This window comes from Rattus norvegicus, chromosome 20, assembly GCF_036323735.1.
Source record: "Rattus norvegicus strain BN/NHsdMcwi chromosome 20, GRCr8, whole genome shotgun sequence".
Lineage (NCBI taxonomy): Eukaryota > Metazoa > Chordata > Mammalia > Rodentia > Muridae > Rattus > Rattus norvegicus.
The window spans coordinates 11,072,607-11,095,425 of record NC_086038.1 but is presented as its reverse complement, the minus strand read 5'-3'; the positions used below and the strand labels follow the sequence as shown (position 1 = coordinate 11,095,425).

The 22,819-nt window shown below is 50.3% G+C and overlaps 1 protein-coding gene and 1 long non-coding RNA gene across 5 annotated transcripts in view; one reads left to right on the top strand and one right to left on the bottom strand.

Annotated features, from left to right (window-relative positions):
• Nucleotides 1-22,819, top strand: part of Itgb2 (integrin subunit beta 2) — a 36,234-nt gene that overhangs the window by 1,817 nt on the left and 11,598 nt on the right. For 2 of the 4 annotated variants that reach the window (XM_039098729.2, XM_063279156.1), the window contains exons 2-8: nt 12,353-12,413; nt 12,763-12,851; nt 16,231-16,411; nt 18,619-18,789; nt 19,971-20,212; nt 21,580-21,735; nt 22,563-22,658. In XM_039098729.2, coding sequence (XP_038954657.1) covers nt 12,356-12,413; nt 12,763-12,851; nt 16,231-16,411; nt 18,619-18,789; nt 19,971-20,212; nt 21,580-21,735; nt 22,563-22,658 — 993 coding nt within the window. In that variant the 5' untranslated portion in view covers nt 12,353-12,355. Of the gene's footprint in view, nt 1-12,192; nt 12,414-12,762; nt 12,852-16,230; nt 16,412-18,618; nt 18,790-19,970; nt 20,213-21,579; nt 21,736-22,562; nt 22,659-22,819 lie in introns of all 4 variants that reach the window. The other 2 variants (XM_039098730.2, NM_001037780.2) reach the window with 2 other exon arrangements.
• Nucleotides 4,534-8,245, bottom strand: LOC120099012 (uncharacterized). The gene is made up of 2 exons (XR_005497836.2): nt 7,918-8,245; nt 4,534-5,198 (listed from the first exon to the last, which is right to left on the bottom strand). It is a non-coding gene; the product is annotated as an uncharacterized LOC120099012 (long non-coding RNA).

The following is a 22,819-nucleotide window of genomic DNA, read 5'->3' as shown; positions in this document are numbered from 1 at the left end:
GTGTGTGTGTTGTGTGTGTTGTGTGTGTGGTGTGTGTGTCTGTGTTGTGTGTGTTTGTGTGTCTGTGTGTTGTGTGTGTGTGTGTGTGTGTGTGTGTGTTGTAGTTATACAGAGAACCAGTGGCTCTGTGAGGAGGAGGAGCGAGTTCTGAGACAGCCCTTCTGTTCACATCTCTCCCCTTTTGGGCCTGAGTCACCGTCCTGCCTGAAGCTGTGTCAACTGAGGCTTCCAAGTGTACTCTGTCACCAGAGATTACATACAGTTCACGCTTGGGGGTGGGGGGAGGGGTGGACCAACTCAGGGCATCCTCTGCCTGGCTGTTGGACATCTCTGGGGGATGTTCAGGAGATACCCCCAGGCAGCCAACCCAGTACTGGCTGTGTCCAGACTTCCTTCTCCTTTGCATACATGGGATGTCAAAGGGAAGTGCTAATTTCCTCCCAGACCCACCACCACCACCACCACCACCACCACCACCCCAAACCCAGACACCTGCATGCCTGAGTGAATCCCAGGCCCTGGGGAGCAGCAGTCTCTGGGACATTTTTGTAGTGGAAGGCAGTAGCCAGGCTGAGACAGGTGACCCAGAAACGCCAAGTGACTAGAGCCCTATGGCCGCCGAGTCCTGCTGTCTCCCTAAAGCAGATAGCTAGCTACCTGAGGTCCAGACTGTTGCAGGTTCTTTGGTCCACACTGTGAAACCCAAGATTGCATTAGTGACCAAAGGGGAAAAAAGGGTTTCTACTTGTGGTGTGACCCCCTTAGCAAACACCATTAATCCCTCTGGCTGGAATACACACACACACACACACACACACACACACACACACACTCTTAATACACACCTTTACTCCCAATGAAGGTAAAGTTTGTGGAAAAAAAGTAGTCATGTTTGAAAGTGATGTCTGAGTGAGTGGCAGACAAAGGGACGAATCAGAGAAAGATTTGACCGAATAGAATATGCCCAACTCTCACTAGAAGAGAGAAGAAAGAGAAGCTACTTGAGAGAGACAGAGAAAGAGACAGAGAGAGAGACAGAGGGAGACAGAGAGAGAGACAGAGAGACAGAGAGAGACAGACAGAGAAACAGAGACAGACAGAGAGACAGAGACAGAGACAGACAGAGAGACAGAGACAGAGAGATACAGAGACAGACAGAGAGACAGAGACAGAGAGAGACAGAGAGACAGAGAGAGACAGAGAGACAGAGAGAAGGAAGAAGAGGAGGAGGAGGAGGAGAAGGGAGAAGGCAGTTTTTATTGGGAGAGTTGTACAGAGACAGTTTGCAGAGAGAGAATAAGCTAGACGCAGATGAAGACAGAATGAGCCAGAGAAGGAGAAGGAGCTAGAAGATCAGACGGGATTGCTAGAGTTAGTTTGAGGCCAAACAGAGCAATCCAGAAGAAAACGAGAGAAGTCAGGTTGAATCAGTCAGCTTGGAGAGGAGTTTGGGCCAGAACAGCTGAGTTGAATCTCCCAGCTAAAATTCAGAAAGAACTAGGGAGAGGTGAGCCTATTCCATAGCAAGTCTCAGAGGCTGAAAACATCGTAGGCCTAGATTAGACTGTATGAAGGCTAGAAAGGCTAAACGTTTCCAGACTAGGCCTGGGTTAGCAGGCATCAGGCAAAAAACAAAAAAGTTATATTTATACCAGGCCTTGCCTCTGCATGTGGATCTTCAATCTGGTTGGTCTGATAGGATTTGCTTAAACCCTTAGGAGGAGTCCTTTGATTAGGACCTTCTCCTACAGCAGAGCAACCCTGTGGCACAGCCAGAGTCGTCCTCATAAAGCTGGGGTCAGGTCACCCTTGTCACACAGCAAGTGGTTCCTTGGCAAAGAGTTGGATGATTTGTAGAGGTCAGATCAAGTCCTGGATCGTGCAGGGCGTGTGCCCTGACAGCCCTTGGAAAAGACAGCATCTGGGCTACTCAACCCTCTGGCATCAAGGCAGCCAACACTGGAGTAAGGAGCCAAGAGGTGATAGACAAGAGACTGGCACATTGGCTGCCTCAGAAACAAACTGAGCAGGAAGCCATGCCTCAGCCTCGCCATGCTATTTTACGGCATCACCCCAGCAGCTCCCTGAAAGCTGGGTCTAGAGGACTCAGGGTTCTCCGCAGAAACAAATCAAGATGAGGCAGGCCCTTCAACTGATAGGACGAGGCCCGCTGCACTATGGGGTAAATTCTACTTGGTTGAGTTTTTGACACAGATGTTAATCTTGGAAAACGCCTGCCCAGTAATGCCCAGTCCCATATTAGAACCAGTGTTGGGGCCCTGTGGCTCAGCCACATAGACACACAGGGCCACCTACGCAGGATCCTGTGCCTCCATTGAGAGAAGAGGAACCAGAGCAGCCTGTCTGTGGCCCCTGTGCAGCTGGGTCTAGGTCTAGGAGTATCAGCTCTGGGGTGGAGCCGATGTGCACATCACTTGCAGCTGTGCCTGGCTGTGGGGCCTAGGTGACAGGCTGAGCCTCTGGGAGCAAACCCACAGGCTAAGGCCAGGCATAGGTTCCTAGAGACACAGGCTAGCCCACCTGCCAGTTGGGAGACCGTGAGTGATAGGATCTCCATTCCTATTTCTGAAGGACAACTGTCCGCTTCCAGAAGCTGGCCCTGACCCTGGTGGACCTTCCATAACAGGGTCCCTACCAGTGACTCATTGCAACAGATTATGATCTGTGAGCAAGACATATGAACATGGGAGTGCTAGGCCTCTGGGATGCTTGGATCCAGCCATTGAGAGATGTAGGGACTTCGAGGCCCCAATGCTGCTGCTTTTGGAAGCTTCTAGGGACAGAAACCTCTTATCTAAGCAGTGCCCAGGGATCTCCCTGAGCTCTGGGGTCTAAGGTGCTCATGATCAGCCCCAGGGGAAGCCATCGACTGTGTCCTAGAGTGCCATTTGGACCAGGTGGGAGATTTGGAACATTCAGAAACTCGGTGGAGGTTGTGGGGCAGGGCAGGGGAAAGGTACAGGAAAATGAAGTCTATGAGTCTCCAAGAGTAGCCTGGATACCCCGGTTCATGTCCCAGAAGAGATCAGCAAGCACTTGCAGCTAGAAAGCAAAGGACTGACGAGCAGGTTCCCACAGCAGTGTGAAGTCACCGTTGTTACTATTCCCGAAGTCATGATGGGACCCTCCTCAGGGACGTTAGGAGTGGGGACAGAAACACCAACAGTGTTTGGGACCTTGAGAAGCTGGTTCCCCCAGTGTGTCCACCAGAGCTTTTAAGATGGCTCTGTGCGGGGCTGGGGATTTAGCTCAGTGGTAGAGCGCTTACCTAGGAAGCGCAAGGCCCTGGGTTCGGTCCCCAGCTCCGAAAAAAAAAAGAACCAAAAAAAAAAAAAAAAAAAAAAAAAAAAGACAGACTGTGGAGGAGCCTGAAGACACAGGGAGGATGCTACCCACAAGACCTGGCACATTTAGACCCATGGCTCTGTAACTGTCTTCAGACACACCAGAAGAGGGCATCAGATCCCATTACAGATGGTTGTGAGCCACCATGTGGTTACTGGGATTTGAACTCAGGACCTCTGGAAGAGCAGACAGTGCTCTTAACTGCTCAGCCATCTCCCCAGTCCAGCTTTCCCTTTTCCCCTTACGTTTGCTCTCAGGGTGAGGATGAGTTTCTCCAGCAGCTGTCCATCCCAGCCGCCCCTCCAGGTTCCACAGGGTGGGCAATGCCAATGTTAAAATGCCTAAGCCATGGGGCTGGGGATTTAGCTCAGTGGTAGAGCGCTTACCTAGGAAGCGCAAGGCCCTGGGTTCGGTCCCCAGCTCCGAAAAAAAAGAACCAAAAAAAAAAAAAATGCCTAAGCCACCTTCCATTTAAAAGCTACTCCAGAGATGCTGGTATTTTGAGGGGTGTTCCGTGCCCCTCAGCCTCTGCGTTCTGCCTGTTGAATGACCATGCTTCTCTGAGTTCACAGTCCAGGCTTCTCTGAGAGGCTCACTGATTATCACTAACTTCTCAGATTCTTTTAGAGAGGAAGCTTACCATTTGCTGTTTACTCTGGAGTTAATGGTTGTCTCTATGTGATTTATTATGCATGGGATTGTTTCTTTTGACAATGTCTTCTGGGTTGTTTTCCTTTAGTTTTTGTACACGCATTTCCTGGCCGTAAGGCATACAGCCTTGAATTATCTTTTTTCCATTGTTTCTTTAGTGGGTTCTGTTGGAGACAGGGTTTTAATGTAGCCCAGGTTGGCCTCAAACTCTTTGAAAAGTGGCCTTGAACTTCTGGTTCCCGTGTCTCTATCTCTGCTTGATTTTCTAAAGCAGACTTGTACAGAATCCTCTTCACTCTGTGTGTGTGTGTGTGTGTGTGTGTGTGTGTGTATTTGTGTGTGTGTGCATTTGTGTGTGTATTTGTTTGTGTGTGTGCATTTGTGTGTGTATTTGTTTGTGTGTGTGTATTTGTGTGTATTTATGTGTGTGTGTTTGTGTGTGTGTATTTGTGTATGTGTATTTGTGTGTATGTGTTTGTGTGTGAATTTGTGTGTGTGTATTTGTGTATGTATATTTGTGTGTGTGGTATGTGTGTATTTGTGTATATGTATGGTGTGTGTGTATTTGTGTGTGTGTAATTGTGTGTGTGGTGTGTGTGTGTGTATTTGTGTGTGTGATATGTGTGTGTATTTGTGTGTGTGTGATGTGTGTGCATGTATTTGTGTGTATGTGTATTTGTGTGTGTGTGTTTGTGTGTGTGTGTGTTTGTTTGTGTGTGTGTATGAAAGACCCTCAGATAGAGGAGACTCTTGCTCCAATCCTGAGGACACCCACCACCCACAAACACACGGGACTCAGTCTTGATGTACAAACAAGAGGTTTACTTGGGATACCAGTGCACTGGGGCTTGACACGGTCCTCACGCAGGAGGGATATGAAGAGCCTGGGACAGCAGGAACATACAGTCTATATAGTCACCACAAGGTCACACAGCTTCATTAGCTCAGCTACTTCGGTGGCAAGGATATCTGACTAGGTAGATGTTTCTCATCCTGGAGTTCCTGGGACAAGGCCCCAACCATATCAGCGCAGCTATTCCAGTACCAAGGACGTCTGACTTGACAAATGTTTTTTTCCCAGGACAAAGCCACAGCTATATCATCTGTTCTTGTGCCCGGGTAGCTTCCTGGAGAGTGGGTGGCACTGTGCTTCCTGTACTTTCTGGTCTCATGTCTAGGGGCTAAGCAGAGGGCAACTTAAAATTTTTCATTTTTAAGAAATGGCTGCACTGGGGTTGGGGATTTAGCTCAGTGGTAGCAAGTGCAAGGCCCTGGGTTCGGTCCCCAGCTCCAAAAAAAAAAAAAAAAAAAAAAAAAAAAAAAAAAAAAAAAAAGAAATGGCTGCACTAATATCAAGCGGGGATCTTTCATGTATATTTTGTGCATATGTGTGTGTATTTGTGTGTGTGTGGTGTGTGTGTGCATTTGTTTGTGTGTATATGTTTTGTGTGTATGTGTTTGTGTATTTTTGTGCGTATATGTGTATTTGTATGTATGTATTAGTTTGTGTGTGTTTTGTGTGTGTATTTGTGTATTATTTGTGTGTGTGTATGTTTTGAGTGAATTTGTCTGTGTACATGTGTGTCTGTGTGTTTTGTGTGTAGTATTTGCGTGTGTATGTTTTGTGTGTGTGCATGTTTTACGTGTATGTATGTGTGTGTATTTTTGTGAGTATGTGTGTATTTGTGTATGTGTATTAGTTTGTATGTGTGTATGTATGTATGTGTGTTTTGTATGTGTGTTTGTGTATGTATTTGTTTGTGTGGGTGTGTATATGTGTGTGTATTTCTTTGGGTGTTCAGGTGGAAGCCAGAAGACCTCAGCTGTCATCCTCAGGAATAGCCCACCTCCTTTGAAACAGGGTCTCTCATTGGCCTGGAGCTCACCAACTAGCCCATACTGGCTGCCCACCAAGTTCCAGGGATCTCTTTCCTCTCCTCTCCTCTCCTCTCCTCTCCTCTCCTCTCCTCTCCTCTCCTCTCCTCTCCTCTCCTCTCCTCTCCTCCCCTCCCCTCCCCTCCTCCCCTCCCCTCCCTTCCTCTCTCCCCCCTCCCCTTTCCCCCCCTCTCCTCTTCCCTCCCCCCCCCTCTCTCCTCTCTTCTTTGTTTTTTTCCTTTTCATTTTAAAAAAAACATGTGATCTGGGGTTGAAATCTGGGTCCTTATACAAGCGCTTTCCCAACATTCTCTCTCCCAACCACTCTACCCCTTCTTACGTGACCATGGCAACAGCGCCAGAGCCCTGGCTGGGTCACATTAGATCACATTAGACGGCCTCTCTTGTATTGACACATCGGTAAGGATGCTTTGAATTTTCCTAAAACTTGGGACTTTTTACTGCATTGGTTTTCTATCCATTTTAATTAAGTGAGCAATTAACATATTTATTTATTTATTTATTTATTTATTTATTTATTTATTTATTATTTGAGAAAAGGTCTCACTTTCTAGTTATGGCTGTCCTGGAAGTCACTATGTAGACCAGGCTGGCCTTGAACTCACAGAGATCCACTTGCCTCTGCCTCCCAAATGGCTGGCATTAAAAGGCTCGTCCCACTACGTCCAGTTTATTGCAGTGTTTTTAAATTGCTTCAGAAAGGAGTCTCATTTGACCCCATTTGGTCAGTAGCTGCAGCCCCCGGTATTTCTGGACTCCACTAATCTGTAAGCACCACTGCGACCGACCGTGTCTCTCGGTCACTTGTAAAGCTTCCTTTGCAAGCTCGAAGGGCTTTCTGAGTCCCTTGATCAGAATCCTTCCTAAACAGTGCTCCCTCTAACCCTTCTGTCTCTTTTGTTCCAAGTCTGCCTGGAGCTCTAAGAACCCAGCTAGTCCATCTGTTCCCATAGGCCCCAAGTCCTAATTAGCTTTGTCAGTTTTACACAGCATTAAGTCAACTGAGGAACTTTCTGGATCAGACTGGTGGGTATGCCTGTGGGGAAATGTCTTGGTGATTAATGGATGTAGGCGGGCCCCGCCCAGCCCCGCCCCGCCCCCGCCCCCGCCCCCGCCCCCCCATGGATCACCAGTCTCTGGGCAGATGGTCTCGGGCTATGTAGAAAGCTAGCTAAGTGTAAACCTGTGGGAGGGTGAGCCATAAAGTGGGGCTCCTCCATCCTGCCCCCGACTTCCCTCAGTGATGACTGTGGGCCGTAAGCTGAAATAACCTTTCTTCCCCTAACTTGCTTGTGGTCAAAGTGTTTTATCACAGCAACAAAAAAGGGAACTGGAACCAACCTTGTCCCTGCGTCTGCCCGGAGCTCTGAGTCCTAGAGCTAGTATTCTGGAACCACCTGCTCCCTCTGTTCCTTATCCCTTGTCCTCTGCCCAGGGCGGCTTGATCCCCGCATAGAGTTCCAATACCCTAGAGCCCATCTGCCCCTGGTTCTTTCGTGAATGTGTAAAGGCAGAAGTGACTCCATCTTGATACTGGGCTTTGGTGAAAAATGTTCAGGTCTAGGCTGTGATGCCTTGTGACTACCACAGGCCTTTACTTTTGCTCTCCTGAGGCAAGGGTGGCCCTAGGACTCCATCTATTCTCCCCCAGACTACCCTGGGGTTGGGCCAGTCTTCGCCTGTGCCATCCCCTGTGTTTGTTCTTAGTCAGGCGCCTCATGTACTCTGACTGGGGACAGGAAGCCACCCACCACCAGCTTTTGCTAGACTCACTCTGCCTCTGCTGACTTTCTTATATCACCATCTGCTTGTGTGTGTGTGTGTGTGTGTGTGTGAGAGAGAGAGAGAGAGAGAGAGAGAGAGAGAGAGAGAGAGAGAGAGGAGAGAAGGTTTCATGCACCTCCAGCCGGCTTTGAACTCAAAATGTAGCCGAGGGTGCCTTTGAACTCCTGATCCCAAGTGCTAGGATGACAGTTGTAGGTCACCGCATCCTGCCCGAATTACCTTTTGACTCTCGTTTCCTCTTTGGCCATGTGTATTTCCTTCTTCGTGGGGACATGTTAGGATGTGGATCCTCTCCCATCACAGAACCCAGGCCTCAGGGAAGGACAACCCAGGCCTCACAAGGTTAGGGCTCTGCTGACCTTCACCACTTCCTGAGTTGCACCAGCGCTCGCTGAGCAGATGGTAGAGATCAAAGGTGGCTCTGGGGGCACCGTTCTGACAGCTACCGGGACAGGGTTTCTCAGGAGGCCTCTGTATAAAGTTGCTCCTCATGACTTGGTGAGGGTACCTGCCTGAAGAACCAAGGTGCCCCAGTGAAGTCGGGGAGCTAGAGGGGCCATGGCAGAGGTGCTAGGTAGCCAGGAGGATGTCTGCCGGCTCGGGCATTTTTACTTACCGTTACCCTCCTGTCTACACTAGTGGTTCAGTTAGTCCCAGGAGCTACTGTGACCAGACAACCATTTGCTGCCTGTTAGTTGGAGAGGAGGGAGCAGCAGTAAAAGTATCATACGCTGAAACTCAATTCTGTCCTTTGGAGCGCAGGTTTCAGGTGCCCTGGGCCAGCAGACCGTTCTTCAGTGATCAGGTCCTAAGAGGGAGGGGTTGGGAGATGAGAACATAAAGAAGACAGGAAATCTGAGGTCAAGAGGTCATGTGCAAGCCGATGGTTGATGCCAAGCAAGTTTATTAAGAGGTAGACCAGCTGGCCGGTGGAGGTGAACACCTTTAATCCCAGCACCCTGGAGGCAGAGGCAGGCGGATCTCTGAGTTCGAGGCCAGCCTGGTCTACAAAAGGAAGAAGGAGGGGGCTGGAGAGATGGCTTAAGTGGTTAAGAGCACTGACTGCTCTTCCAGAGTTCCTGAGTTCAATTCCCGGCAACCACATGGTGGCTCACAACCATCTGTAATGAGATCTGATGCCTTTTTCTGGTGTGTCTGAAGACAGCCACAGTGTAATCATATACATAAAATAAATAAATAAAGGAAAAACTATCATATGATGCGACTAAGCTGTGAGAAGCTAATCAATGTTGTGCCGGGGAAGATGGGATATCTCAAGGACATCAGAGACAGCACACAGCGGACCTTGCTACTGGTAACCATAGCTCCTTAAAGTGACAAGATCTGAGTCCCTAGGATGAAGCCGGAGCTCCCCAAGACCCCCAGACCACTGCCAGCCTTGATAAGCATATTCCAGGTTTTAGACAGGAGACTATGCTTTTTCTCCATACACCAGGGCTTCAGGGAAAGCCACAGACTGCCCTAACCCTCAACACTCATGATCTGGTCCAATTACATGAAGGAAACTGAGGCAGAGAGAACTAGACAGGCTTTGCTCTTTCAGAGTTCTGTGGTGCTGGTTTTGCTCAAGGCCCCAGAACTGGCCAGGTAGGTCTTTCTCTATGTTGATTCCCACAGAGACAGGAGCTGGCTGCCAAGAAGGGACTCAGTCCTAGACTCTTTTTAGCTCCTGGACCTTGGCCTTCATCCATCCACCTGCAAACTCAGGACACTGTCATTGCCTGGGGTCCTCTGAGGGACACAGTGGGCCCACGTGGAGCTGGCTCCTCTTTACATCCTGGACAAGGAGCTGGAGGTGGCTACCCTGGCCACCACCCATTTCCTATGTTTTAAGGTCAGGAAAGTGTGATCTGTGGGTTAGTCTTGTAACCAAGGAACTCCAGTGTGTGTGTGTGTGTGTGTGTGTGTGTGTGTGTACATGTACATGCACACGTGTGCGCTTATATGGTTGTGTGCATAGGTATAATATTATACCCAGCCCTATATCCTGATGCTGCTTGGAGCTTCCGTTTCCCCACTTGGAGAACTAAGTTTGAATACTGACTTTCATGGCTGTTTGGAGGTTGGGGCCCTCTCCCAGAAGTGCCATGCTTGTGATCTGGAAGAGCTCTTCCCATTCACAACAACCGCAGCCACCTCAGAAAGGGAGCCGTTCCGGACGCTGACTGGATTTGCAGTACCAGCACACAGATCTCAGGGACGTGTGCCAGGGCCCCAGGTCAGCCAAGCCAGTTGGTGGACACGTATGTGTCACCCCTACCAGTGTGACAAAGAGCTCTTGGGTGAGGGCACAGAAGTAGGACCATGTACAGCTTCCTTAGCTTGTGCTGGGTGCCCTGGGACAGGAAAACACAGAAACATTCAGAGTTAGGATGGGCTCCAGTGGCCCAAAGTCCCCGACCCTGCCTTGCTAGATAGTCTGCAAAATTCAGAAGGTACTGATTTTCCTTAAGTAGGGAGGAGGAGTGGTCTTCATTTAAAACCTCTGGGCCCTTGATGAGCATGGACGGACATGGTGCGTATGCCTCTAATATCAGTGCTCCAGAGGCAGAGGCAAGCGGAGCTCAGTAAATTTGAGGCCAGCCTGGCCTACAGAGCAAGTTCCAGGACAGTGAGGGCTACACTTTTTGTCTCAAAAAGCCAAAATACAAAAAATAAAAATAAAAAACAATAAAAACTCTGGGCTCAGGAGGTTATCTTTCTGAGGTCACAGGCCACTTTTAGAAGGGTCAGAAATGGGGCTACATGGGGTCTGTACCCACAGGCTGGGGTGGCCCTAGACAGTGTCATACCTGCCACAGAGCCTCAGTGTGGATGTTGGGCTTCAGGAAGCAAAGATGGTGTTAGGGGCCACCAGCTGTGCCCAGTGCTCCGAGGCCACAACATGGCACTAAGAGCCATCCTCAAAGCAGTGGCCTGACAACGCTGCCACCATCTTCCTTCAGCATATTTGGTAGCTCAGCCTTCCCCTGTAGAGGAGCTGGTCAGGACGACATGGGGAAATATGTTTGATTTTGTTTCTGTCCACATGGCCCCTGGTGCTGGCAACTCTTCCTGCCTACCACAGTTTCTCATGTTTTAGGAAGTCGGACCCAGGGGCCACCCCACCCAGAACATTCTAGGCCTCTGTGGGAGGAGTCCTGGACACTCTGGCTACTTCTGGGGAAGGAGGGTGGCAGTAAGGATCTGGGAGAATCCATACTTGCCAGCTGTAAGGAAGGAAGTCACAACCCAGGCCTCTCAGCACGCCCAGCCCCAGCTGGCCCCCAGCCCCAACTTCCCACAATTTCAAGATCATCAATGCCATTGACTGTTAGCAAGGCAGGGTGCAGTGGTTATGGAAACATGCCAGCAGGTGGCCAGCAGTAGGGTAGGCAAGGCTTTGAGTGAACTCTGGGAAGCCTACTGTCCCCTGTCTGGGACAGGAACGCCAATATTGCCCCCAGCAGTAGCTCCTCCAGGGCAAAAATAAAATCAGTGCTTCAAAGAGTACCGAGATAACCAGAGACAGGCAGTCTCTGTGAGCCAGCTCAGTCCTGCCCACAAGAACTCCAAGGTCACGGCTCTGCCTGGCCCCAGTTCTGCTGTCCGGGTCAACCAGGTCTGTGGTCCAAGCTCACTATGGACTTTGGGCGTACAGATGCATAGCTCTGGGCAGTGTGGGCCGCTGCATCTGTGGGATGGAGATGAGTCTGCCTGTGTGACATGCATGTCTGTCTGTCTGTCTATATATCTATCTATGTATCTATCTATGTATCTATGTATCTATCTATCTATCTCTGTCTATCTATGTATCTATGTATCTATCTATCTCTGTCTGTCTATGTATCTATGTGTCTATCTATCTATGTATCTATGTATCTATCTATGTATCTATGTATCTCTGTATCTATCTATGTATCTATGTATTTATGATTCTATCTATGTATGTATCTATCTATCTATCTCTATTGCTAGCTAGCTCTATCTCTATATCTATCATATCTGTCTATATCTAGATATGTATCTCTGTATCTATCTATGTATCTATGTATTTATGTATCTATCTATCTATGTATCTATCTATCTCTATTGCTAGCTAGCTCTATCTCTATATCTATCATATCTGTCTATATCTATATATTTCTTTTTTTAAGATTTATTTATTTATTATATATAAGTACACTGTAGCTGTCTTCAGACACCAGAAGAGGGCATCAGATCCCATTACAGATGGTTGTGAGCCACCATGTGGTTGCTGGGAATTGAACTCAGGATCTCTGGAAGAGCAGTCAGTGCTCTTAACCTCTGAGCCATCTCTCCAGCCCTATATATTTCTATATTTATCTACCTCTCTCTCTCCCTCTCTCCCCCTCCCCCTCCCCTCCCCCTCCCTCTCCCCCTTTCTCCTTCTCCCTTACCCTCTCCCTCTCTCTGAATGTGTAAGTGCATGCTTGTGGTATCCCCACAGAGGCTGACTGCCTGTTCTTCCAGGTACTTGACCACCTGAGCCAGCCCCCCCACATCCCTCCCTGAGGTAGCTGAGTGACATCTGTGCTGGCCCTCTCTGATCCTCGTACCCTGTGGCAGCAAGCCTGCAAGGAGGAACTCCTTGGGTGATCAGCCTGGAGTCATCTGGCCCTTCTCTCCACAGGACATGCTGGGCCCACACACACTGCTACTCATCCTAGCTGGACTACTCTTCCTGGGATCTGGTGAGTTCTGCGGAGCTGTCCCTACACACGGCATTCCTTAACAACAGGGCCACCTCGAGTCTCCTTGGGCATCAGTTCCCAGGTAGTTGAGGAAGGACCAGCCTCTGGGAGTCAAGTCTTGGGCATGGATGGCTTTGGTTGTCATGTAACAGGAGGTGGGGGGTCTGACTTTCAATAGAGCTCTGCTTTGAATCCCATTGGGATGATTCAGAGCCCTTCCCAGATGCCCATAAGGCTGTTGGCACTAGCCTGTACCCTCCCCAGAGCCTCATCCACCTTCCCGTCCCATCATTTTTGAAGACAGTCGGGGTGGATACAGGGCTCTCACTCAGCCTGCCTGTCTCTCCAGCCCTGTCCGAGGAATGCACCAAGTACAAAGTCAGCAACTGCCGGGACTGTATCCAGTCGGGGCCTGGCTGCTCGTGGTGCCAGAAGCTGGTAAGAGCTGCGTGGGTCGCCTGACAGAGTCTAAGCTGCCCTTCCCACCTGCCTGGGTAGGAACCTTTGCCTCTCTGAAGCCAGGGACACTAGAAGGATCTCCCTAGTGCATAGCAGAAATGGCTCAGTAGAGAAGCTTCCAGATGGGAAATAAATATACCATGCTAACCCAAGTACCCCAGGTACGTAGGAAGGGACAGTCCCATTTCACGATATGAATCAAGAGTCGAGGGAGGGGAAGGCCCACAGTCGGGCATGGCGGAGACTTTTTATCTTTGAATCCTATTCCCTCAGTACAACTGCCCCTTCTTCCATAGAGAGCTCCTCCCCTGGAGACTAAATCTTTATCACACCCAGGGTCCCCAAGCTGCTGACCACACAGGGAAACACATGCATCGCTCTTTTCAGCCACCTAATCCTTCCCAGAGGAAGCCACGGGTCTTTAAGGGTATGGTATTAGCTTACAAAACCCAGGGAGCATGTTTTGATGAAAACGTGCTGTCTCACTTACTTTTCTGTTGCTGTTGTAAAAACACCCTGACTAACGCAACTTAAGGAAGACAGGGTTCACTGTGGCTCATGGTCAGAGATTATAGTCTGTCATGGCGGGGAAGCCATGGCAGTGGCAGCGGCTGGGGCTTGGGTCAGGGTGGGAGGAGCTGGTCACTTCACATCCACAGTCAGGAAGCAAAGTGCTGACTGGTCACTTTCTCAACCCCATTCGGTCCAGAACCCAAACCAACCCACACCGGGCAGCGCTTCCTAGTTCAATGAACCCAAAATCAATGCAAGTCTTCATTAGTGTGCCTGGAGGCTGGGTGATTTCTGATCCTGTGGGGTTGATGGTCTACCCTGTAACCTGACCATCATCGCTGTGCGTGTGTGTCTGTGTGTGTGTGTCTGTGTGTGTGTGCATGTGTGTGTGTCTGTGTGTGTGTCTGTGTGTGTCTGTATGTGTGTACGTGTGTGTGTATGTGTGCATGTGTGTGTGTGTGTGTGTGTGTGTATGTGTGTTCACATATGCCAAGTTTGATCTGGTTAGCAAGCTCGAGAGATTGAACATATCAACACGGCTGGCCAACCGTGTACAGTCTTGCCAGGTTTTCCCATTTTTTCCTTACTAGTCACATGAGATGCCGCTTTGCTCTCCTGACTTCCAGAGCATTGCTAGCTTCTTCCTTCTTCCTGTCCTTGTCATTTTAGGGCGAGAGGAGCCACTAGTGTAGAATGTCCCTTGGTGCCTCCAGCCCAACGCATCCTCTGGTCCGACTCCAGTGTACACTGGGGATGTCCTGTGCACTGCATGAGGCACACGTGGTGCCCACATCACTGTGTTAGTGGTGTTTCCTAAGGTTCCGCCTTCCAGGTTTCTTCTCACTTCCTGTGCACCCTCGTAGTGAGTGACAGGCCGGTCTGTGAGGTGCTGTCAGACTGGCTGTCTCCACTAAACTACATCTGTGACCTTGCAGCCTGGAGACTTGGAGACCTTAGAGACTTAGGGAGGCTCCATACCAATGTAGTGGTTATTAAATCTCTCTCTCTCTCTCTCTCTCTCTCTCTCTCTCTCTCTCTCTCACTCTCTCCTCTCTCTCTCTCTCTCTCTCTCTCTCTCTCTCTCTCTCTCTCTCTCTCTCTCTCTCTCTCCAGACCCTGCCCCCATCGGTAACTCTGCAGATCTCAATTCTGGTCCATAGTTTTTGACTATTATTTTTCCAATCTGATGTTCAACCTGTCCACATCTGGCCTCCAGGCCCCCTCTAAGCTGCTCTGGGTGCCATTCGTCTGAGCTTTCTTGTCATTTTGTTTTGTCCTGAGAATTTTCTTACTCTGGACTGAGCAGCTGTGCTAACTGGACTCTGGCTTCCCCTCTCCTGGCCCCAGAGTTAGAGTTAAAGAACACTCCTAGTGTTGTGTTTTATTAACAGATAAGGAGAAAAGGAATATGTTTGGTGGACATGCAGTCAGGTGTGGGGGAAGGGGGTGCCCCTGCGGGCCCCTATAGAGGTATCCCTTCACCCTGAGGGACCAGCCACATAGCATAGAATAAAGTTTATTTAGGGCATGGGGAGGGGGGTTAAGGGAGCAGAGGCAGAGAAAGGTAGAGAGGGGGAGGGGGAGGGGGAAGAGGAGGGAGAAAGTGAGAGAGAGAGAGAGAGAGAGAGAGGGAGAGAGAGAGAGAGAGAGAGAGAGAGGAATAGAGGCACTGGGCATAAGACAGGGTAGCAGGGTAGGGGGTGGGATGTAGGGAGCAGGAGCAAGAAGGCAATAGAGAGCAAAGGGCCTTTTAAAGAGCAAGCAACCCCTTTTATAGCGAGCGGCCATACCTGGTTGTTGCCAGGTGACTGTAGGGCGGAGCCTAGACTAAATGCCTTGGGCTCCCAGCATTCTCTGCGACTCTCCTCTTCTCCATCCCACTGGGCTTCTGGCTTCTGTTTCCAGCAAACACCCCCATGCTAGGCAAAGCTCCACAGCAGAGAGACCTGATGTTGTAACCTCTGTCCTGTGACTTGTCCTGAGGGCTGTGGTCCAAGCCTTGGACAAGCCATTCTTGCGTGTCTCTCTTCCTCTTGAGTCATTTTGCTCCTCCGAAGTGAATGAACAGCCAGACCGCTAGTCCTGGGTGGATTACCAGTCAGCTTCTCTTCCCTCTATTCTCGCTGATCGATCGCCTGTGTTCCTCGGGGACTTTACATGGGGGCTCTGAAAGCCAATGCAGAGCAGAGGTACTCCGGAGGTGGTGTCTGCTTCGTTTCTGGGTTGTCGTTCTTCTAGGTTTACTTTCTGCCAGCAAACAGGCAGTCCCCGGCGCTTTCCAATGCCTTGCTTTCCAAGTCCTTGGATCCAACGGAGTCCATTCAGGACCGAGACTTTTCCATGTCAGATTCATGGGGCCTTAGAAGGGACATAGTAGTCAAGATGGAGATGACCTAGGCTTTCGGGTCTCCTCACCAACATGATTCCCTAGGAACTGGGAGAGACTCGACCCCAAGCTCTGCCCTGCATCTCAGCCAGGGCTGTCACATAAGCCTAAGGAGGTTGATCACCTTTAGGAGACAGCATCTCCCTGGGGCAGAGGTCCCGTTGAGAAAGGGCTAGAGAGTTCTGGCCAGTACTCAAGCTCAGGGAGGCTGATTAGCCTTTTGGCTGGAGGTAGAGGACCCCATGTCTTTGCTGATGGAATCGGTACCCAAAAGATAGAGAAAGATCTACATAGTCTGTGCTTCTGGTAACCCAGAGCTCTCAGGGAAACCTAGGCTCTCTGGGTCGCGGATGTGACAGCGACATCTAACTGAAGTCAGGAGGGCAGTAAGAAGGAGGCAGGGCTGGGTCTCACTGTGCCCGTCTATACCCGTTGCCTGATCTCAGATGTCTCCTCTAGAACTTCACCGGACCAGGGGAGCCTGACTCCTTGCGCTGTGACACGCGGGCACAGCTGCTCCTCAAGGGTTGCCCAGCCGATGATATAATGGACCCCAAGAGCTTTGCTGATCTCCACCCCCAATATCAGGTGCAACGGAGTCAACTGTCTCCACAAAAAGTGACCCTTAACTTGCGACCAGGTAGGTTTGGGACATGATTGAGATGGACCAGGCGTACAAACGCATCCAGGAGCTCAGCCTGTGCTACCCATCAGGACTAGCAGATGGTGCATGTCTCTGGGTTGGATGGTGAAGCAGGCTGGGTAACGAAACCCCTCACCACCCAAGGCTGAGCTCCTGGACCAACGAAAGGGCTCAACTGGTTAAAAAAAAAAAAAAGTGTTGGCTTTGCCATCAAGACTGAAGGCCTGAGTTCAATTCCCCCAAGGACCCAAAAGATAAAAAGAGGAAACCAATTCTTGCAAGTAGTTATCTGATCTCCTGGTAAACATCATAAAGTGTAAGCTACTCCCTCCGCATAAAGAAACAAATAACTGTAATGTTTAAAGAACTACTTCTAAGTCTGAGCTCTGCCCCTGATTGATTCCCTCAAGTCCACTGTCTGGACTGGGTGTCTGGAGTCTCTGTCTGTCTGTCTCTCTCTGTCTCTCTGTCTCTGTCTCTGTCTCTCTCCCTCCCCATTTCATTCCCCCTCCTCTCCCCCCCCCTCTCTGGTTTTTCGACACAGAGTTTCCTTGTTGTAATCTTGGCTATACTGAAACTTACTCTGTAGACCAGGCTGGCCTCCAACTCAGAGATCCTCCTGCCTCTGCCTCCTGAGTGCTGGGATTAAAGACAGGTACCACTGCTGCCCCAACTAGACTTTCTCTTAGTGGTGTGTTCTGTGCCTTTTTAAAGGGTGGGGGGTTGGAGGGGAAGCCATTTAGAAGTCATCATTGGGGGCTGGAGAGATGGCTCAGTGGTTAAGAGCACCGACTGCTATTCCAGACGACTTGGGTTCAATTCCAGCCCCCACCTGGTGGCTCACAACTGTCCGTAACTCCAGTTCCAGGGGATCTGATAACCTCGCACAGACAGACATGCAGACAGAACACCAATGCCCATAAAATAAAGATAGATGAATCTTTAGAAGTTGCCATTCATTTCTACTCTTACAAGACTCAGTTGACCCTCTTGGGGAGGTGAGAGTCCCGTAGCCAAGGAACTGCATAACTGTTTAAACCAGGCTTGCCCCAGGCCCAGGCATGCTCTACCGGGCAAATGCAGTGAAGTGAGCCTGGGTGGGACAAGGGGGACCAGCAGATAACCCTACCAAAAGCTGACTGTAAAGGACAGAGGTGGCTCCTTGGGGAGGGGGACAGAACGGGAGAGCACACGGAAGACCGTGGAGAACCTTCCCGGGGTCCCGACTTAAAGCGACTGAGTGGAAAGAAAGGTTTATTTAGCTCACAATTTCAGGCCACAGTTTACTATTAAAGGGAAGTCGAGGTGGCAGGAACTTGAAGCAGCTGCTGCCTATTGCATCTACAGCGGAGAGCAGAGAGCAATGACCCTTCAAGCTCTGCTCACTTCCTTTTAACCAGACCAGGGCTCCTGGACCAGGGAATTTTACTGCTTGCTTTCAGGCCAGGTCTTCTCACATAAATTAAGGCAGTCCGGTATAATCCCCCCACAGATAGATATGCCCACAGGCCAGCCTCATCTGCAGACCCCTTCCGTGAAACACTTCTCAGGTAATTCTAGTCTGTGCCCAAACTACCCACCCAGCACAAGGATCTAAGGGGCAGGTTGTTAGGAACGGAGAAGGGTGAAAGGAATACAGCAAGAACGGAGGCAGGGGTGTGTCCATCTGGGAAGTTGTCCTGGTGACAGCAGAAGACAGAGCTTGTTCCTTTGATGCCCTGGGAGCTGACACAAACCCTTCTGCTGTGGGACTTCTGCCTCTGACCTCTGATCGAGGGCCCGGCCCTGCTGGCCCCTGAAGGGCTGTTCAGGCAAGCTGGCTCACCTGAGCTAGGAAGCCCAGGCTGAGACAGGTACAGCCTCTGCTAGCAGGAAGATCGGGATGACTCTCCGGGCCTTCTTTGTAAACATTTTAAGCCCTTGTTTGGGTTCTACCCTTCTAGCCTGACTACTAGTACCACAGTCTGGGTGTTTAGGCTTCCAATTTGTGAATCTGCGTGGCACAGAAATTCTCCACCATCCAGGCATTCTTGTATCCGGAGTGAGCCCACTCATCTGAGTTCAAATCCACCTGTCCTGTGTTCTGGTCACAGCCCCTTCCAGGTCTTACATAGTACATGGGGGAGGCAATAGGAAGTGGGGGACTGGGTGAGGTCTGAGGCTGCAGCCCGGCTCAGAGTGCCCCTTGTTTTTCTCTGACACAGGGCAGGCTGCTGCATTCAATGTGACTTTCCGACGGGCCAAGGGCTACCCCATTGATCTGTACTACCTCATGGACCTCTCCTACTCTATGCTCGATGACCTGAACAATGTCAAGAAGTTGGGTGGTGATTTGCTGCAGGCCCTCAACGAGATCACAGAGTCCGGCCGCATCGGTGAGACCTGCAGTGCACACTCACCTTTCAACCCTGGGAAATCCCTGCCAAGCAGACGCCTCTGTGCACTCGGATCTGCAGAGGCAGAAGCTGGGGGGGGGGAGGTTGGGGGCTGCATATGCAATGTTCATGGGGCCAGAGTTAATCCCGAATCTTTACCAAGGGTCGTACCTGGTCACAGGCTGCTAAGACCTGAGGATTCTTCCAACCTCTCTGTCTCTCTAGTTTATATTTTGATGTTTAAAAGGCAAAAGTCCTACAGTGCTATTTACTAAAAAGTATCTTATCACAGCAACCACGGATTAACAGCATACTGGGTGTAAACTACAGGGCATGGGTCACCGGGCAGGGGTCACAGGACAGGGGTCACAGGGCAAGGGTCACAGGGCAAGGGTCACAGGGCAGGTTTCCCAGGGCAGGGGTCAGTCACAGGGTTACAACACTGACCAACACCACCATATTCATCAAGCATGTGGGACAAGTGGACTCACTCCAGAACAATACTCTGCCTCATGTTTGTCTATGTTTAAGGATGTCCACATGAATACTTGAACACAGGATGCAAGCTCGTCTATTCTTGTGTGCATATACACTCATGTGTGTACACTCGTGCTCACACATGTCCAGCATCCCATACACAAGCACGTTTATGTGCCTGTGCACATGTCTAGTCACACGTGTGTGCCTGTATGCCTGTACACACAAGACCACGTGTGTGTGCGTGTGTGTGCATGTGTGCATGTGCATGTGTGTGTTTGTATATATATATATATATATATATACATACATACATACATACATACATATACATGTATTCACATGCCAACACTCATCATGGTCACACATGGACATGACCATATACATATACATGCTCTGTCACACACACACTCATGTTTGTACATGGCCTCGAGTATTCTCAGCTGTACATGGTTCCACACATGCTTGCACCACACGCTCCCATGTCATATTTGCAAATTCATCATCTTGCTTTCTCCCTTGTTTGGGAGAACTGAAGCTTGGTCCTTAGTCCACTGGAAGGCTCACTGTCCTGCCTAGAGCCCTGCCTGCTGCCTCGTCCCTGTGCCTCCAGCCTCTGCTGTAATCCCTCAGGCTTCAGGTCTTCCCAGTCCTGCCTTATGCTTCTGCCCCTATCCCCCTGCCTCATGCCATGTACCCCTCAGGCTTCGGGTCCTTCGTGGACAAGACGGTGCTGCCTTTTGTCAACACCCATCCCGAGAAGCTGAGGAACCCATGCCCCAACAAGGAGAAAGCCTGCCAGCCTCCGTTTGCCTTTCGCCACGTGCTCAAGCTAACCGACAACTCCAACCAGTTTCAGACAGAGGTCGGCAAGCAACTGATTTCCGGAAACCTGGACGCCCCTGAGGGCGGGCTGGATGCCATAATGCAAGTGGCTGCCTGTCCGGTGAGGCCACTGTCCCTGTTCAGATTTCCCAACTTCCTCAGACTCAGGGCCTCTTGCTCTGGTTGGTGGGTCTGTTAGGAACTCACCCCATCCGCTCCTGGGCTGTCACCCTGGGTCTCGGAAGGGCAACTTCTGCGACCCACATCACTCCCAGCCATAGTGAAGGAAGAGTGACGACACAGCCCTGAAAATACCCACCCTTTTCCGTGCTGACAGTTCTCCTGTGAGCCAGGCTGCCCAGCAGTGGATCTTCTGGTTCCTAAGGCCTTTTCCCTCTCAGATCAAGAGCGTGAGGACTGTCGTTAGCTCCCGTGTCACCTCATCCACATCCCTGCCTGTCAGTCCCAGACTGTGTTTATGAAGTCATCATTGCAGCAAGCCAGTCCCAGCCCAGCCTGGCTCTTAGTTCTCTCGCTTTGCTGGGTTCATGCTCTGGGCATACACACTCAACATGGGTGTTGGACTCTGGTACGGTACACGGGTGCTGCAAGGGTACGCTGCTTTAGTCATTCCAGACACTAGCTCCCCTGTGAACATCCCTTGGTCCCCTCTTTTGTGGCTGGGAGGTGTTTGCATTTTAATGGACAAGGCAATCCTCTTTCTTTCATGACTGCATTGCTGGAATCTAGTTCCGGGAGTGAAGAAGACTGTGAAGACAGCTTGCTTTAGATTCAGATGTGTTTCTGGTTTTTGTTTTGTTTTGTTTTTAAAGAATTTATTTTATGAATACGAGTACACTGTCGCTGTCTTCAGACACACCAGAAGGGGGCGCCAGATCCCATAACAGATGTCTGTGAGCCACCATGTGGATGCTGGGAATTGAACTCAGGACCTCTGGGAGAGCAGTCAGTGCTCTTAATCACTGAGCCATCTCTCCAGCCCCCACCCCACCCCCATGTTTCTGTTCTTACCTCATATTGCTGCAGGGCATGCTGGGAGCTGATGGCTTAGGTACTTCCTGGGCACTAGGTTGGGGCTTTTTCTATCTACCTCTGTCTATCTGTCTTACTCTGTATATGTGTCTGTCTCACTCTGTATGTGTGAGTGTCTGTTTCCATGTCTCTGTCTGTCTGTCTGTCTGTCTGTCTCTCTCTCTCTCTCTCTCTCTCTCTATATATATATATATATATATATATATGTTTTTATGTCTCATAGTCCCTGTCTCTGTCACTCTGTGTCTCTCTTTGTGTGTGTCTGTTTGTCTCTTTCTCTGTCTATCTCTCTGTGTGTCTCTCTATGTGTCTCTGCTTTCTGTCTCTGTCTGTCTGTCTGCCCACACCCCACACACACATCTCTCCTCCCCTGGAGGCCCCATAGGAAAACCAAGGCGTTCAACCTTCAACCCCTGGCTGCCTTCTTCTTCCCAGGAGGAAATTGGCTGGCGCAATGTCACGAGGCTGCTGGTGTTTGCCACAGACGACGGCTTCCACTTTGCCGGTGATGGGAAACTGGGTGCCATCCTGACCCCCAACGATGGCCGCTGCCACCTGGAGGATAACATGTACAAGAGGAGCAATGAGTTCGTGAGTGCTCTGACTGCCGTGGCACGCCCCACGACCAAGAGGGGTGACAAGGGGACAGGGTGAGAGCAGGGGCACATGCCCGGGTCACCCAAACGGAACCCAGACTCCTCTTAACACAAATCAAGTCACAGAGGCCGTCCCGGAGACCCTGGTGACCACATGAAACTCCTGTCACCCAAATCAACCCGAGAGGCAGGTCTAGCCCTGGTCCTCATGACAGAAGGCCTCACAGAGCCTTCTCCGTTCACCACACTGTCTCTATGCATGCCTGCTCTGCCTGCAATGATCTTGTCAGAGCCTCAGGCCATCCCTGAATGCTCGTTGCCTTCCCAAAGGTATCATAAAGGATTTTTTTTTTGAGCCCACACACTCAGGGACTACCTGGAACCCACTGATTTGGAGCTGGCGGCAGACAGAATCTGGGGGGTCCTGACCCTGGACAGGAGCAGGGATATCTTATCTCCCTTCCTCCCCCTAAAGTTGGCTATCATATCCTTCCACTATACATCATGGAGGTGAAGAGGTGGAGTCTAAAATCTAGCCCTAGTGGAAACGCAGGCACTTCCTAGGTACCCATACGCCAGTTCCTCGGGATACTGCTTGAGCTCTGGCTGGCTTAGCACCTAGAGTCGTGACTCACAGTAGCCATCACAATTATCAGTATTCTCTTGGCGGATTTCAAAGGATTTGGTTGGTTCCCTGCCAAGCCTGTCATATGCTTGTAGATCTGCACCAAGTAAAGCCCGGCCTGAGCAGGGGCCAATGCTCTGTCAGCCTGGACGTTTGCTTCGAAGGCTCGTCTGACAAGGTGTGTCCCCTCTCTCCAGGACTACCCGTCAGTGGGCCAGCTGGCCCACAAACTTTCCGAGAGCAACATCCAGCCCATCTTTGCAGTGACAAAGAAGATGGTGAAAACCTATGAGGTAAGTGGGGGCCTTGTGCAATGTGGCGACAAGGCCATCTCAGCTGGCAGTGACAAGCCGGGCCCTGCCCTTTGTTGCTTCAGTTCTGCTTTTCTTGTTGGCCTGTGGGTGGTGGGCCTGCCCAGTGGCCACAGTTTTCTGTCTGTGAGCATCTTGATGAG